Consider the following 14326-nt stretch of genomic DNA (forward strand, 5'->3'; position numbering starts at 1 on the left):
GATAACAGTAGCCTCGAGCTATCTTAGCCACATTGTGGCACAAGGCTGATGGAATGGCGGAAAGCTCGACCTCGGCTCTAAGCTCTTGATTCATTGACACATTCCTCACGCAACTTTCGTGAAACCTACCAACTTCAACTTTATAATAATATTTCTCTACAAAATCTAATACATATAATGACAGATCATGTATCTGAGATATCACCCTCGGATGTCAAGGGCCCATCCTATCAGTACCCCTTCGCAGCAGCACCAGACATAATTCGATCACATCAAAAAGATGCATATTTTGAAGGAGTTCTCCTGAATCATCTTTCAAATCTCCTGCGCCGGTTGTATGGAGCAAGATTTCTTCACACTTATACCAATGAAGCGCGAACATTCTCAGAATTACTCTATCTTGGTCTCACGACCTTCATTGGCAACCGGACGTTAGGAGAAGAGTACTGTGACATTGTTCAGATTGAAGACGATACTCTAAGACTTCCCGACATTTCTCGACGCGCAGGCTATATTTTGAGTTCAATACTTCTTCCATATTCTCTTACCAAGATCCTTCCATCATTTCGCACTCGCATCCGTAATAAGCTCGAAGCCAATCTCCGCAAGCTTACCCGAAAAGCACAAGAAAAGTCATACTCCTACAAATTTCAACAATATATTCTAACCCATCTCTCAACAATCACGTCACCCTCACCCGTTCATGCCCTTACTCTCACCGTCTTTTATTTCTCGGGATCTTATTACCAACTGTCAAAACGCCTGTTGGGACTACGTTATATCTTTACAAAGCGCATTGCTCCATCGGAGCAACGTGTAGGATATGAAGTCTTGGGTGTACTTCTCCTCCTTCAAATGAGCGTGCAAACCTACCTCCACCTGAATAATACCTTCTCCGCTGATGTTCCTTCCACTGCACCTGGAAGTTCCGCCGTTCTATCTAATGGCGTGGAAATCTCCCTTGATTCCCCATCTTCTCCTAGCGATCTCCTCGCTTCATCCTCAGCTATACCCCATTCCTCCAGTTCTATTGGCAAAACCACAAATACACCTGTGCTAACAGGTGCACGCTATGATCTGAGTGACAACAAAATCATGGGATGGATAAAGGGGGAGCAAAACAGAAAATGTACCTTGTGTTTGGAGGAACTGAAGGATCCGAGTGTGTTGGGATGTGGACATGTGTTTTGTTGGAGCTGCATTGGAGATTGGGTTAGGGAAAAACCAGAATGTCCTCTATGTAGAAGAGAGGTTTTGATTCAACACATCCTCCCATTGAGAGGATGAAGGGGCGAGCAAATGGAATAGGAGTTCAAGCGAAATCCCGACACAGACATGATGTTATGAATAATTTGAGATGGATGCATACATGCATTATATAATTTAATATTGAGGTTATCTATCGGAGTAAGATGTTTAGTTCAATCCTTCAAATGGCCCATAATTAGATGCAGGTTTCTAAGAGTTCGGACTGCGGTCCAATTTCCAAAGTTTTCAAAGTTCCAAATCTGCAAATCGTTGGATAAAAAATTCATTTACTGTATAAAGTATATCAACTTCCTATATTATCTCGATCCTTGTTTCTGTCAAAATTAAAAGGTCCTCGTTTACTGCCTGTAAGAGCGAATACATTAGCCGAAGCGTGCTCCCGGCAAAAATCAAGTATTGGAAGCAAACAGAAGCTGTACATGAAGGGGGTGATCATGAATAAGTCGTTTGCAGGTGTCGGAATTTGACAGGATACCAAGACGTGGAGATGCATCAACCCGAAGTTTCACAGCCACCTTGAAAAGAAAAATAGATACAATCACCAAGCATCATGCATAACATGTATGCGAGCTGGCTACAGGCAGGCTAGGCTTCGATCAGCAACAGGTGAAAAGAAAGTTGATGGGAATCAGAAGATAGGGGAGGATCCAGGGTAGTCCAAGAACGACGATTATCAAATCCCCAAACCAATTAAAACATTCAAATCATTTGAGATATTGGATTTGATTGGAACATTGAACTTTTTTCAAGTTTCGAATTGCTTTTAGATGTTCAAAGGCTTATATTTTGGAGCTGCAGTTTGTATTATCGGATACCCTGGGAGGACCAGCGTTTGCATCTGATGGACTTGTTTCTTTTATTGAGAGATATAAATCCCTCTCATTTATACTTGCTTGGTATCCATCAACTCCTCAACTCACAGCCGAAGTCTAACGGTTAAGCATACCCACCAAAATGGACATTGACAATGTGTCAGAGGTTTCTCAGTATGTGCAGATACTAGATCGACAGCGGATGGCTTTGAAAGCCGCCATGCGTCGTCAAGGGCAGCACCCCAAAGACATGAAATCTCGAGTGGAACTCATCAGGGACTTCATGATGAATGCTTTATCGCAGCAAGTGTACTGGCTTCTAAGACAAAACAGCATGCAGTTGCATACCTCCTTTGTTGCCAATACATATGCGCCATCTACCACGCCTCTTAACAAGTTGAAGCCAATAAAAATCAAAGACCTGAGACTGGAAACTCATCACCGCGGTAGCTATCTTCTCGTCCGGGCATCAACACCTCCCACCAGAATGACAGCGATCATGGCTATTGTTGAGGACGAAAACGAAGATGCTGTACAGCTGCAACTCTATCAACAGCCGGACGAGAAGGTTCGCCCAGCTACAAGTGTCATTATGAAGGATGATGCTTTCTTGATAAAGGAGCCGTATTTCAAAACTACAAGTGATGGCGGTTATGGTCTTCGAGTCGATCATGTGAGCGATATAACCTACCTCGATGCACATCATAATCTGTTGCCAGAGAAGTGGAAGCCTACGGTTATCGACATCAGTAAGACTGCAGAGGACTGGAAGCAAGAAGGTAATGAGGCGATGGAGAAGAAACAGTATTGGGAGGCCATTCAGAAGTATGACACAGACTCGCGTATTACACGTGGAGATGCCTTTCGCTAACCCTTACTACCATAGTTATACAGCGGCTCTCAAGTGCAGTCCTTCCGCCCATCTTGCAGAGATAATCCGTCTCAATCGCGCATTGGCATACCTCAAGGATGGAAACTTTGATGCTGCATTGATTGACACGGGATGCATGGTCTCCCTTATAGACGCACCAGAAAAAGCACTGTACCGAGCAGGACAAGCTTTATATGGGCTCGAAAGATTCTCTGAATGCCATGATATTTTCGAACATCTCTGCGCAAAGTGTCCCAATAATTCTGCTGCTACCGCAGGGCTCAAGCGGGTTTGTCGCCGTGTGAAAGAGCAGGAAAGTGGAATGTACGACTTTAGGTCAATCTACAAGGAGCTTTCAACAACTAGACCTCCGCATTTAGACCACGCAACATACGTTGGACCGGTCGTCGTCAAGTCTTCCCCGGACCGTGGACAAGGATTGTTTACTACTAGAGCCGTGAAGGCAGGAGAACTACTCCTGTGTGAGAAGGCGTTTGCTCATTGTTATGCTGGAGTGTCAAAAGACTCGGATATCCATGCAAAAACTACCCTTCTGATCAATGTCCATACGAATCGAATGATAGTCGGGACGCAGGGAGATCTCATAACGGCCATCGTACAAAGGCTCTGGAAGAATCCATCCCTTATTCCCGAATTTACTGCGCTTCATCGTGGATCTTATAAGCTTGCGAAAGAAACAGAGGTTGATGGGAAACCAGTCATTGATACGTACGTTGCCATCCTGAAATAATTTCTCTGATACTAATGCTTTCTTTCATCCACAGCTTCCTTGTTGAACAAATCATGGCTCTCAATGTCTTTGGCTGCCCTCTCTCTACCTTTGAGAGCCAATCATCAGAGCCCGAAGAGGATGACAAGCATCACTCATGCGGCATCTGGCTCATGGCTTCAAAAATCAATCACTCTTGTCTTAGCAATGCCCGTCGAAGCTTTCTTGGTGACCTACAATTGGTTCGGGCTACAAGTGATATACCCGCGAATACAGAAGTGACATACTGGTACAAAATGCCCACGGGAGAGAGCGATGAAATACAAAATGGTTTAAAACATTGGGGATTTCAATGCAAGTGTATCATCTGCATTGATTTGGAAAACGCAACCAGAAAAGAAATCACAATGAGAAAGAAGTTGCTCAGAAATTTCAAGATAGTTTTGGACGCGAGCCATGTATCTATCCCCCAAGCCGAAAGTTTGTTGAATGCTCTCGAAAAGACGTACAAGCGTCCGGCAACCGACGTTCCACGACTAGCGTTACGAGAATCATATTTCAGATTAGCTCGAGTTTACTCCCAGCGGGAAATGGCCCAGAAAGCTGTATCGACGACGCTAAGAGCCTTGGAGTGTATTGGCTTCGTGATCAACAATGCAAGCTTACCTGCGCAACCCGGCAAACCTCTTGAGATTGCGAAATGGGGGTTAATGCTGCCTGGAGTAATCGAGGCATGGGTTTATCTCTGCAGTGTTTATTGTGTTTTGGCTCCGCAACATTTGCAGCAAGCTAGAGAGTATGCGAAGTTAGCATACAAGATCTGTATTGGAGAAGATCACACTTTCAAACAGACACACAATGTTTAGGTGGAGAAGTGCAATCTTTGTTGGCTAAAACTTGGCTGGGAGACTATCGTGGAAATAATGGATGCGGTACTGCTCAATGGAAATGAAATTTAATTCAAATTGATTTCTAAAAGTCTGGAATCCTGCGAGCATCTTAGTTTGGTCAATCTTGGGTGTGTTTGCTTCGCGCGCGGTTGAAGTGCCCCTTCACGACCGTTTCATTGTATTGTTGGCCTCGCCATATAACCTAACATCTGAATCTGACCTTATCTAGAATCATCAAAATAATTCTAACATAACAAATTATCATTCTTCATGAATCTTTTGAATGTGGAAAGTGAGAATGAAGTAGAAAGAGGGGGGACGGGTTATACTGGCACTAAGGATAAGAATGACACTAGTACTTCTAGGAAAGTACCTACCCTCATCGCTCCTTTCATTTTGAAATGAAGTGTTGAGTCGTCCAATATCTTCCTTCCTTCCATCATCTGCTTGTCCAATCATGGTTTGAACATCTAAACTATTACGATTGACATTCAGACGTGTGAGAATCACCTACGTACACATGAAGAGATCATACTTCGAGAGCATCAAAGAAGTTTAAGGATTTCTCAGCCCACCTCGTGAGACCTTATTATGTCCCGATAGCTCTGGACGTAGGTCTTCCAGTGCAAGTGACAGACAAGGCCGAAAAGGCAGCAAGAAATTCAGCAAGTTAAGTTTAAGTGGACGGTCGAGGTCACTGGCTGTACAGCCATCTAGGAAGAACTGTGTTGCACTGCATACCCGTAGTCTTATGTGTCTCTTCCCATTTCCTCCCAATGTATACATCTTTCCATTCGCCTTCTTCTTTTCTCGCAGTCTTTCTTTAGTTACACAAAAGTTTATATCCGTAACATAAAAATTTACGAAAGAAAGATCCTCTTTTGAATCGATTAGAGAAACGCTTTAGCTGGTCTAATCATCCACAACTCGACGAAATAGCCATAGACATCTCGAGTACGATCAATTTCTTTGACTCTTCAAAAGTCTCCCAGTTCTTCATTCATCACACACCCAACAACATCACTCTCCAGTCTCACAATGCATATCCTCCCTCTCCTCTACATCTTCCTCCCCTTCCTAATCTTCACATCCGCCACCACTCTCTCAACCACCGCCTTACCAACCACCGAAAGCGAAACCCCCCTCCAAACAACCCAACCCACCCAACCCATCCAAACAATCGCACAAAGCACCAACCCCGCATCATCACCCCCCTCTCAAACCCAAACCCAAACCCAACCCCCCATCCCAAGCACCTCCACCCCCCTCTCCTCAGGAACCTACCTCCCCCCCACGCGCCTCACCTCCCAAACCAAATCCACCCTCACCCCCAACTCCACCGCATCGCTCATCCTCACCCCCACAACCTCCTCCTCCAACGCCTTCGAATCCGACTGGAACAAAGTAACCAACTGGCTGAGCGGCAGCGGCGCGTCTTCCCTCGACCCCGCATCTCCCTACTGGGGAGCGTGGTTTGTTATCGGAGCTGGGGTGGCTTGGGAAGGTTGGTGAATACCTACCTAGGTATAGCATGTAACGTGCAATATATGTGATGTGTGATGTGTCGACATGGAGAATTGGAAAATTGGGAAGAAGGGCTGGATGTACGATAATACAGATGAAATGAACAACGACGCCGCTCGCTGGGAGAGTTGGTTTGCGCAAACTCGATAGGCTCCTTTATAGATAATAACCCCCATTTAATATTCAACTCGGGGCTGGACACTCCACCCACTTTACATCGCAAGATCATTATTATGGCATGCGTATTTACTTCTTACTTGTAAGCATCTACCGGACAAGAAAATTGGTGTCATATTTGTTTGCTCCCCAAAAATGTTTTAAAGTGGCTTGTTCTTTCGAGTCATTATAGGATTGAAGTGAGGAGATCTTCTAGTCCCTCTTGTAAATTTCCGACCAACATGCATTCTTAACAAACTTTTCCTTAGAAATTGTTCCGTCTCTATCTCTTCATCTACTCTACTTTGCTCTAATGAAGTACAATGCAATGCTACGCCTCGTAAAATATCCAAACGCCCTCGCCATGCCCAACCCAAATGAAATTGAAACAGATGCAATATGATAAACCTTTTGACGATCTCTAACCCACGATGACCAATAACCCAATCAGTACATCGTGCAACCATTTTCGGCTCTCGCAAATGCATTTGCAAAGAATTCTTGCATCGCTACGTAATGGAAAAGGATGCCACCCAATACTGCGAAATGCCAGAGGTTGTGACTACCTCCAACATAATCGAAGGCACCTGGACACCATCGTTCAGGCACTTGACTAGCATAAACAAATGCTCCCACTAAATAGACAGTAATACTCTTTGCAAGGGGGGCGTAGAATTCCGCTGCCCATGCTCCACCGCGAGTGAGATTGAGTTGTAAGGCAGGGACGAAACCAGTTGCGCCGAGACTGACGTAGAATGCGACACGTGCCCATGCCATATCTTGCCGATTGAAGGTTGGGTGCCAAGGAAGAATAACGCCCCCTAAACCTAGAGCAGCAGTTATGCCCATGTACGCCCAGCGACTTACAGGCTCGCAGTAGAATGCTGTGTAATCGGCTGTCATGATAGAAGCAGCAATGAGTAAGGAAATGCCGGTGTAATCAACACAAGCGAATCTTTCCAAGAGCGTTTGATCGGCTACACTATTCATCGTATGCCACATCGTACTGCAGACCAGACATTTAGAAGCAGCAAAGAAGAAGCATGCTGCAATGAAGACATCGGCTTTCGTACTAAGAGAAAATGCGTGGCTGGAGGGGTAGAAGTAAAATGCGACTGATAGAACAATGAGCAGGCCGATTGCATGCGACCAGATATTGACAGTTTCGTTTGACAAGCCGAACATCGATTGGACGCATTCCACTTTTGATTCAGTGAAGCGGTAACCTTTGACGATATGTGGGTTGACCCGCCATGGAGTAGGCAAGTCTTCGTATCTGATGAGTCCATGTTTCTTCGCTCGAGCTATGGCGTTTTCGATGTGCTCTTCTACGGTCCCGGCTGCCTTTTTAGCTCTTTCGAAACCTTCGTCGACCACTTCTCTGGCTTTTCCCAAACCCTCGTCCACAATTTTGCGCCCTTCGTCCATCAAGCTCTCCGCTGTACCCCTTAATCCCTTCTCCTTTACTTTGTACGCTCTTGTTTCGAATTCAGATAGAATTCCTTCCAACAACCCGATTCCCGTATGGACCTTCTCATGTAATGTTTCATGCGCAACCAAAGCATCTTGGTATCTCGATTCAACCGTGTCGACCATGATTCTCGCCCTCCTTTTTGTAGCCCCTAACACTTCGCCAGAAACCTGCGAGCATCTCTCCCTCACAGCCTGTAATGTTGCATATGACCATAGGATACTCGAATCGAAGGTAAGATTCCCGTACTTCTCAATGAAATCTAATCTGCGCTCGAGTTCTGACAGGAATACATCGACCTTTCTTTCAGTTAGAATCTATGCGCCACTAAAAGTTACCTGGTTAAATACCTTGAGCATAAGACTTTCCTCGCCATCCATCACTTGTTCACTGCTTTTTCGTCGCGGGTGAAAGGAAGAATGCCGTCTCTTATTTAGGGGTTTGGCTTCTTCTCTTCCCGAAGCCATCGTGCTGGTGGTAACATCTTCGTAAGACTCCACCGTCAAAGATGACGCTGCGCAAACCATGGTTCAAATATATTCTTTGGTTCACAATAATGATCGTCTGTGAAACAAATTGGCTTCTAGTCGTCAAAGTGTAGCATAGAAAAGATGTAAGGAATTCGAATTTCGTAGAATGATGTGAAGTGAGAGGAACAGGAGAGACAGGGACGGCAACAAAAGATATATTAGGAGAAGACCGAGGAACAAAATAGACGGATTGAGAAAGAAGAATGGTAAGTAAATTGGAGAAGACTTATGACCAGTATCACGAGAGTACAATATGAAGGTAAAGTCGATTGGACCGGAATAAGAAACAAGCAGATGGTCGAAGAGTTAATCAGTAAATAATAAGTTACTTTTGTTACTTTTTAACCCGAGCCCGAGGGGTCTCAAATGTCCAATATAAAACTAAGTAGGTAGGAGAAAACAAGTTAATCCGAAAACGGCAAGCTTTAGATTCGGATATAGTCTACGGGAAATTGTTTTGTTGAGCAGACCAGCATCGGTAAATTTCTTGGGGAGATTCTTTTTGGTCTGTATTGGTTGATTTATTGGCTGATGTTAGATATTAAATATTCATTAGTCTTGCATATTACCTAGGTAGGTAGGTGGGTGAGTAGATGATCCTTGGGGGAGATATGGCTGGGTAGATAGGTATCGTAAGTAGATAGATATAATGTAAATGGGATGTAATTTGGAGATATCGTAATTCGAATGTAATTTAGATATAATTCGAATACTAGTCAGGTGGTGAGTGTATATAATAAGAAACTCGAAGTGTAAATGATACTAATAAGAAATCCAAGCACACACGTGTGTGAATATTAAGTTTGTAATACACGCACGCAATTGTCTCCTATGTACGATATACCCCGTGTACCTACCTTAGTACACTGTCAATAATACCTATCCACTACCCAATCTCCAATACATACCTACCTACATACATTCAGCCTTATCGCAATCGCCACACATTATCGAGGTTCTCCGGGAAAAACTTGATTGAAACATTCCCCAATCGTCAGAGGCAAATCCGGCAAAAAGAGTGCACCATTTATGCGCAATATTTCATGGGTTCCAATCCAATTACTATCCCTCGTGCATGTCAACAGCCAGCCACTTATATCCGTTTTCCGAAGGGGAATCCACTTCATCACATTGGCATCATTTGCATCAATCACCTGCTTATTCCGTCTCTTCCGTCACCCTTCACATTTCCCTCGAATTACATTGAACAATGCTTTAAAATAATTACAACGGAATAACTTAATATTGCTCATCCTCTGAAATATGGTGCCAATTCACCAATCACTATATGACAAGACTCTAACATACAGGGAATATCTTTCAATCAACCTCCCCCCAAAGCTGGCCCCTTCTTCTGAAAAGTTAAAAAGTCGGGGTATATTATTAATATTTCTATCAGGATCGAACCTTTAAAAACTCCATGCAATGCCGTCATTGTAACTTATTCCCCATTAATCCATTCATTTATCGTCGCTCCCAAGCTACAACGGCTGGCGCCAATGGCCTGGTGAATAAACTTGCGTAATCGGTACCAATCACATCCTTGCTGCCATCAACGTTCTTGAATTTGAACAATCTAACCATGGTGGCCATGATAGTGACAAGCTGTACAGTGGCGAATTGTTCACCAATACATCTATGTCTGCCGGCACCAAATGGAAGGTAAGGACTGGAAGCACCTTTGCTAATCATTCCGTAACCATAATCTTGGAATTCCTCATCCTGATCATTTCCAACAACACGGCCGGAACCAATATCCCACCTGTGAGGATCCCACTCAAGTGCTTCGGGGAAGAATTCGTCATCTCGACTTGTGCAACCCGGAGAAGCCATAAGCGTATGTGAAGTTGGAATGACATATTTGGTTCCGCTGACTGGCATTGGTGTAGTAACTTTGCGCATAATAGAATGGATTGGGGTGTGGAGACGTAGAGTTTCCTTGAGAACGTTCTGATGGAGAGGAAGCTTGGACAAATCATCATAAGTGAGAGCAGGGAGATCAGCACCTAAGACTTGGATTTGTTCCTGGTAGAGTTCTTCCATAATATCTGGGCGTGAGGCGAGGCGAAGCATAATCCAAGAGATAGAAGATGAGGAAGAATGTTGTCCGGCCATGAGGAGAGCGATCATCATGTGTGCGATTTCTTGATCTGGAACTGGAGTTCCATCCTTGTAAGACGAGCGCATCAACTGCCACATAATATCAGATTTGAACTCTGCTTCCGTAGCTTGAGCACGTCGGTTTTGAATGATATCCATATAAGTTTTGGCTACAGTTCGCTGAGCATGATCGCGGGCACGGTTGTGAGGAAGAGGGGCCCAGTGAAGCATAAAGTTGATAGGACTGAAGCCCATGTCGAGGTCGTGGTAAAGAGCGGCAAAAGAGGTATCGAATCGATCGCGGACTTCCTTTCCTTGCAGAGTATGCGAAGCAGTATAGATGGTGATTTCAGCCATAGCGGGTCCAATGTCAGCAGTTCCCTTTGGGCCTTTGAATGCCGAAGAGCGCTTCATAAAGTTTTCCACCTCCATTTGTATGATTGGGACGTAGGATCGGAAAGCCTCTGTAGATAAGCCAATTTTCATGAACTATTGCAGCATTGTCAGCCATTAAGTCCCTTTGTTTACCGCCTGTAATAAACTGACCTTCTTTTGCTCCATCAACTTCGCATTTGGGCAGTCGTAAACTACATCTTTTCCAAATACGGGAGTTGTCAAAACAGTGTATATCTCCTCCGCATTGACATCCTTGAGCTTGCCATTGAGAATAAAGTCGCTGCCCTTTCGTCCGAGATACACGGTAGTCTTCTTTCCAAGCAAGATAAAGGTAAAAATATCGCCATACTAATACACAAATATTAGTCTCCAAACAATGAACATGGGGATAAAAAGCATACCTTTGCGCGACAATCGAAGAAGAATTTGTAAGGGTCCATGCCGTAAGTGATAGTGCTGCCAATTACTGGGAGCCAGTGGAAGACCACGGGAGGCTCATTGGGGTTTGCAAATAACACTTGATTCAAAACATTGAGAACAACAGATAGAACGATGAATGCTGCCACGCCAGCTGCCACAACAACACCCGTTGACCGCTGCGAAATTTCCTGGGCCAATGGCCCGGCTATATTTTCAAGAATACCCATCGCATATACTGCCGGTACACAAACACACGAAAAGGTTGTGCAGAAAGTAATGAAAAGAGAGTTGAGAAGACTTGTCGTTCCAGAATTGCGAATGTCGACAATTTAAATGGGATATTTCTTCAAAAGGAGACAGCAGGGTACCTTACCGTAGTTTAGATTTAAAATGCGTTGATTGGCTAGATCTATTCCGTATCCGTACCTTAATTTTTCGCTTGAATGATTCCACTAGAGAATGGCTGATGGAAATTGGCTCTAGTCTTCAGAGGAGTGTAGGTGTTAGGTGTATCGTACGAGCAATGAGAACACCGAACTGATGGGCTCAGGAGGTCTCTCATCATCGAAACATAATTGGTACTTTCGGCGTGATGACATGATTATCTTAGGATTGTACCTCCAGCTTAAGATCCGAATTAGATAATAACCTCCGTCTACTAGCGTGGAAACATCCAGATTCCAAGGGGTTGGAAAGATTGAAGGGAATCTTTACTCAATGAATACTAGGTAGGTAAACATACTCTGATCTCTAACTGCCCATCTCTCTTCATATCTGCTATATGGTTGATGTTACTAGTCAGTGTAGTCGTTATCAAACAAAGTCCATATTTCAAAGCACAATATTTCATTGGTCTTGCAACATGCAAGTGATTTGAAAGACTTCATTCGCCTGGGAGATTGACATGATCTGGAGCATATAGATCATCCAGATAGTTCAAATGAGTAGGATCATGGAATTGAACTGGTACATTCAAATATGAAAATGGAACTGCAAGCTTCACTCAGTGTTCTTTCCACATTCACAAATAATGTCAAGTGCAATAAATATCATGAACAATTATAACGATGAACACTAACGATATAAAGACTGTCCATCATTCCGCTGCTACTCTTGCCCTTACTGACGCTAGGCGCCGGGTTTTGACCTGTAAGCTAACGTCAATGTGCAAAGTTGAGTGCTAAATAATATTATTTGTACATAGAAGCGAATCCTTTTGCGCCGACAAGCATGCCAGATTCAAAAAAAAAAAAGAATGCTATGAAAAGAAACCCTTAGAACGCAAAGCTTCATTCAACGAGCTGGAGCTCATCCTTTCTGTTAGGAGCAAAATCGTCCTTCCATAAGTCCCATAGCCTCTCGAGTTCCGTCACGTATTCCTCGTGAACGCGATCGATATCTTGTTGTTCTGGAGTTTTAGATTGAATTACTTTAATCGGCCGGCCGACGACGATATTTAAAGGCCTTCGATATGGCATAAGGCCGACATCGTAGTTGAAGACACCTCTAGCATGAAAGAGGGGTATGGTGAATCCCATCAATTTCTTAACCAGTAATTGAAATTTGTGGATCCATGGGTGTGAGTCGGCTGAAAATTGATCATAAAGATCATTCTCGCCAAATGCTAGAACTGGAACCAAGTCTGCGCCGGTTCGAATCGCCATCTTGACAAAACCCTTGCGACGCTTGAGGACCAATCTGAGACTGTATGGCTGTGCATCTAGTGACTCTGCTGCGCCTCCAACAACTATAGTAATTGCGCGACCCATACCCTCCTAGTCTGATAGTTAGAATCCGATTACGAATATGATTGCTCGAACATACCTTGTTTGGCCCGCCCTTTGAAAGTAGATTCTCGCAAGATTCTTTAGATACAGACGCAAGCCCCATTGCTAAAGCGTATTCACGATATAGCGGTATTCTGAAATTGGTATCTAATGTGAGAAGTGTATTCTTGATACCTGGGAAGAGCTGAGAAAATCCAAGAGCTTCGGTGGCAAAGGCGGCGAACGCCCCGTGGGAGATTATACCATGGGGATGATATCCGAAGATGTATTTCCTCGTGGGCGGTAGCTCTTGAGTTCTGTGTAACCGGGCTGGAAAGTAAGATGCAAATAATGACCACACAGGTAGCGACCGGAAGAAGTTTGAACGATGGCTCAAAGTCCCGGATATTGATGCCTTGGAAGTAATGAGGTAAATCATATATGGGATCAATATTGGCCAGAATAGGGGTATCGCGCATAGAAAAAAGAACATTGATACAAAAATGGCAATGCAGAGTGTATGAAACAGTACCACCAAGGTTTGAAGTCTGCGTTGAAGTGGAACATTCATTGGGGCCCATCGAATTCCGCTTGTATGCCATCTTTGTCCAGCTTGTCTCCCACTAACCAGTTTTTCGTCTTTAGACTTTGGAGCCTCATTGTGGTCTCTTTGGAGTTGTTTTTCGTAATCCTCCGAGGGCTTCACACTAGTGAGCTTACTACCATTTCGTTCGCCTTCGAAGATGGCCGTGTTATGCTTGGTAGTATTTTGAGTATCCGTCATCGCATTTGTGTTAAGGTCCTGACCATTCTCATGGGTTCCATTTGATTTTTGGGAAGATGATTTTCGCTGCCTGTGTCGAGGAGGGCTTTTCGGAGTATCGTCGAGGCCCTGGAATGTTAGTTTTCAGATCAAACATTGAAGGCTCCTTCCAGCACAAACCGTTGCCGAGTACTCTCTTTTCGACTCCTGCCTATCGAACTTTGGTCTGGTATCTTGTTTGTCGACAGATTTGGTAGAATCTGAACTGTTCGTATCCACGATCCTCAGAACTGATACTTTATGCTTAGGTCCATTTTTGGCCGAGCCATTCGCATTCGTGGTTGTGTGTCCATTCACGCCATTCTCTTTATTTTCATCATTTTCATTGCTTCCATCATCTGGTGATTCTGGTGATTCCTCGGCAGCATCGGCATAACTTTTGGGTGGAAGGTGTAACTTTTCGCGTTCTTCTGGCAGAGCGGGCTCTGAACCCAACGTTGGTCCTGGCATTGTTATGAATGCACCCCGTCGCGAACCGTATAGGATTGATCGATATCTCAAAAAGACAAGCAAATAAAACAGATGCAGAATACTAGTTAATTGGAAGAGAAGGACCTCCCGTATTTCA

The 14326-nt window shown here is 44.1% G+C and overlaps 6 protein-coding genes across 6 annotated transcripts; 3 read left to right on the forward strand and 3 right to left on the reverse strand.

The window, feature by feature from the left end:
* Positions 1–177: 177 nt before the first annotated feature.
* Positions 178–1287, forward strand: EAE98_009273 (uncharacterized protein; the record flags this gene model as incomplete). Its single annotated transcript, XM_038956894.1, has 1 exon — positions 178–1287. One exon carries the CDS (start codon positions 178–180, stop codon positions 1285–1287), a length of 1110 nt encoding a protein of 369 aa, XP_038806661.1.
* Positions 1288–2223: 936 nt separating this feature from the next.
* EAE98_009274 (uncharacterized protein) lies at positions 2224–4548 on the forward strand (the record flags this gene model as incomplete). Its single annotated transcript, XM_038956895.1, has 3 exons — positions 2224–2906; positions 2968–3681; positions 3738–4548. 3 exons carry the CDS (start codon positions 2224–2226, stop codon positions 4546–4548), a joined length of 2208 nt encoding a protein of 735 aa, XP_038806662.1.
* Positions 4549–5610: 1062 nt separating this feature from the next.
* Positions 5611–6084, forward strand: EAE98_009275 (uncharacterized protein; the record flags this gene model as incomplete). The annotated part of the gene is made up of 1 exon (XM_038956896.1): positions 5611–6084. One exon carries the CDS (start codon positions 5611–5613, stop codon positions 6082–6084), a length of 474 nt encoding a protein of 157 aa, XP_038806663.1.
* A 284-nt stretch (positions 6085–6368) lies between these two features.
* Positions 6369–8582, reverse strand: EAE98_009276 (uncharacterized protein). The gene is made up of 2 exons (XM_038956897.1): positions 8074–8582; positions 6369–8022 (listed from the first exon to the last, which is right to left on the reverse strand). The coding sequence occupies exons 1-2, from the start codon at positions 8248–8250 to the stop codon at positions 6700–6702; spliced, it is 1500 nt and encodes a 499-aa protein (XP_038806664.1). The 5' UTR covers positions 8251–8582; the 3' UTR covers positions 6369–6699.
* Positions 8583–9717: 1135 nt separating this feature from the next.
* On the reverse strand, positions 9718–11396 carry EAE98_009277 (uncharacterized protein; the record flags this gene model as incomplete). The annotated part of the gene is made up of 3 exons (XM_038956898.1): positions 9718–10842; positions 10900–11097; positions 11151–11396. The coding sequence occupies 3 exons, from the start codon at positions 11394–11396 to the stop codon at positions 9718–9720; spliced, it is 1569 nt and encodes a 522-aa protein (XP_038806665.1).
* A 1062-nt stretch (positions 11397–12458) lies between these two features.
* EAE98_009278 (uncharacterized protein) lies at positions 12459–14208 on the reverse strand (the record flags this gene model as incomplete). The annotated part of the gene is made up of 3 exons (XM_038956899.1): positions 12459–12944; positions 12994–13827; positions 13879–14208. 3 exons carry the CDS (start codon positions 14206–14208, stop codon positions 12459–12461), a joined length of 1650 nt encoding a protein of 549 aa, XP_038806666.1.
* Positions 14209–14326: the final 118 nt, after the last annotated feature.

Source organism: Botrytis deweyae (assembly GCF_014898535.1).
Source record: "Botrytis deweyae strain B1 chromosome Unknown BDEW_027, whole genome shotgun sequence".
In the NCBI taxonomy this organism is placed as follows: domain Eukaryota; kingdom Fungi; phylum Ascomycota; class Leotiomycetes; order Helotiales; family Sclerotiniaceae; genus Botrytis; species Botrytis deweyae.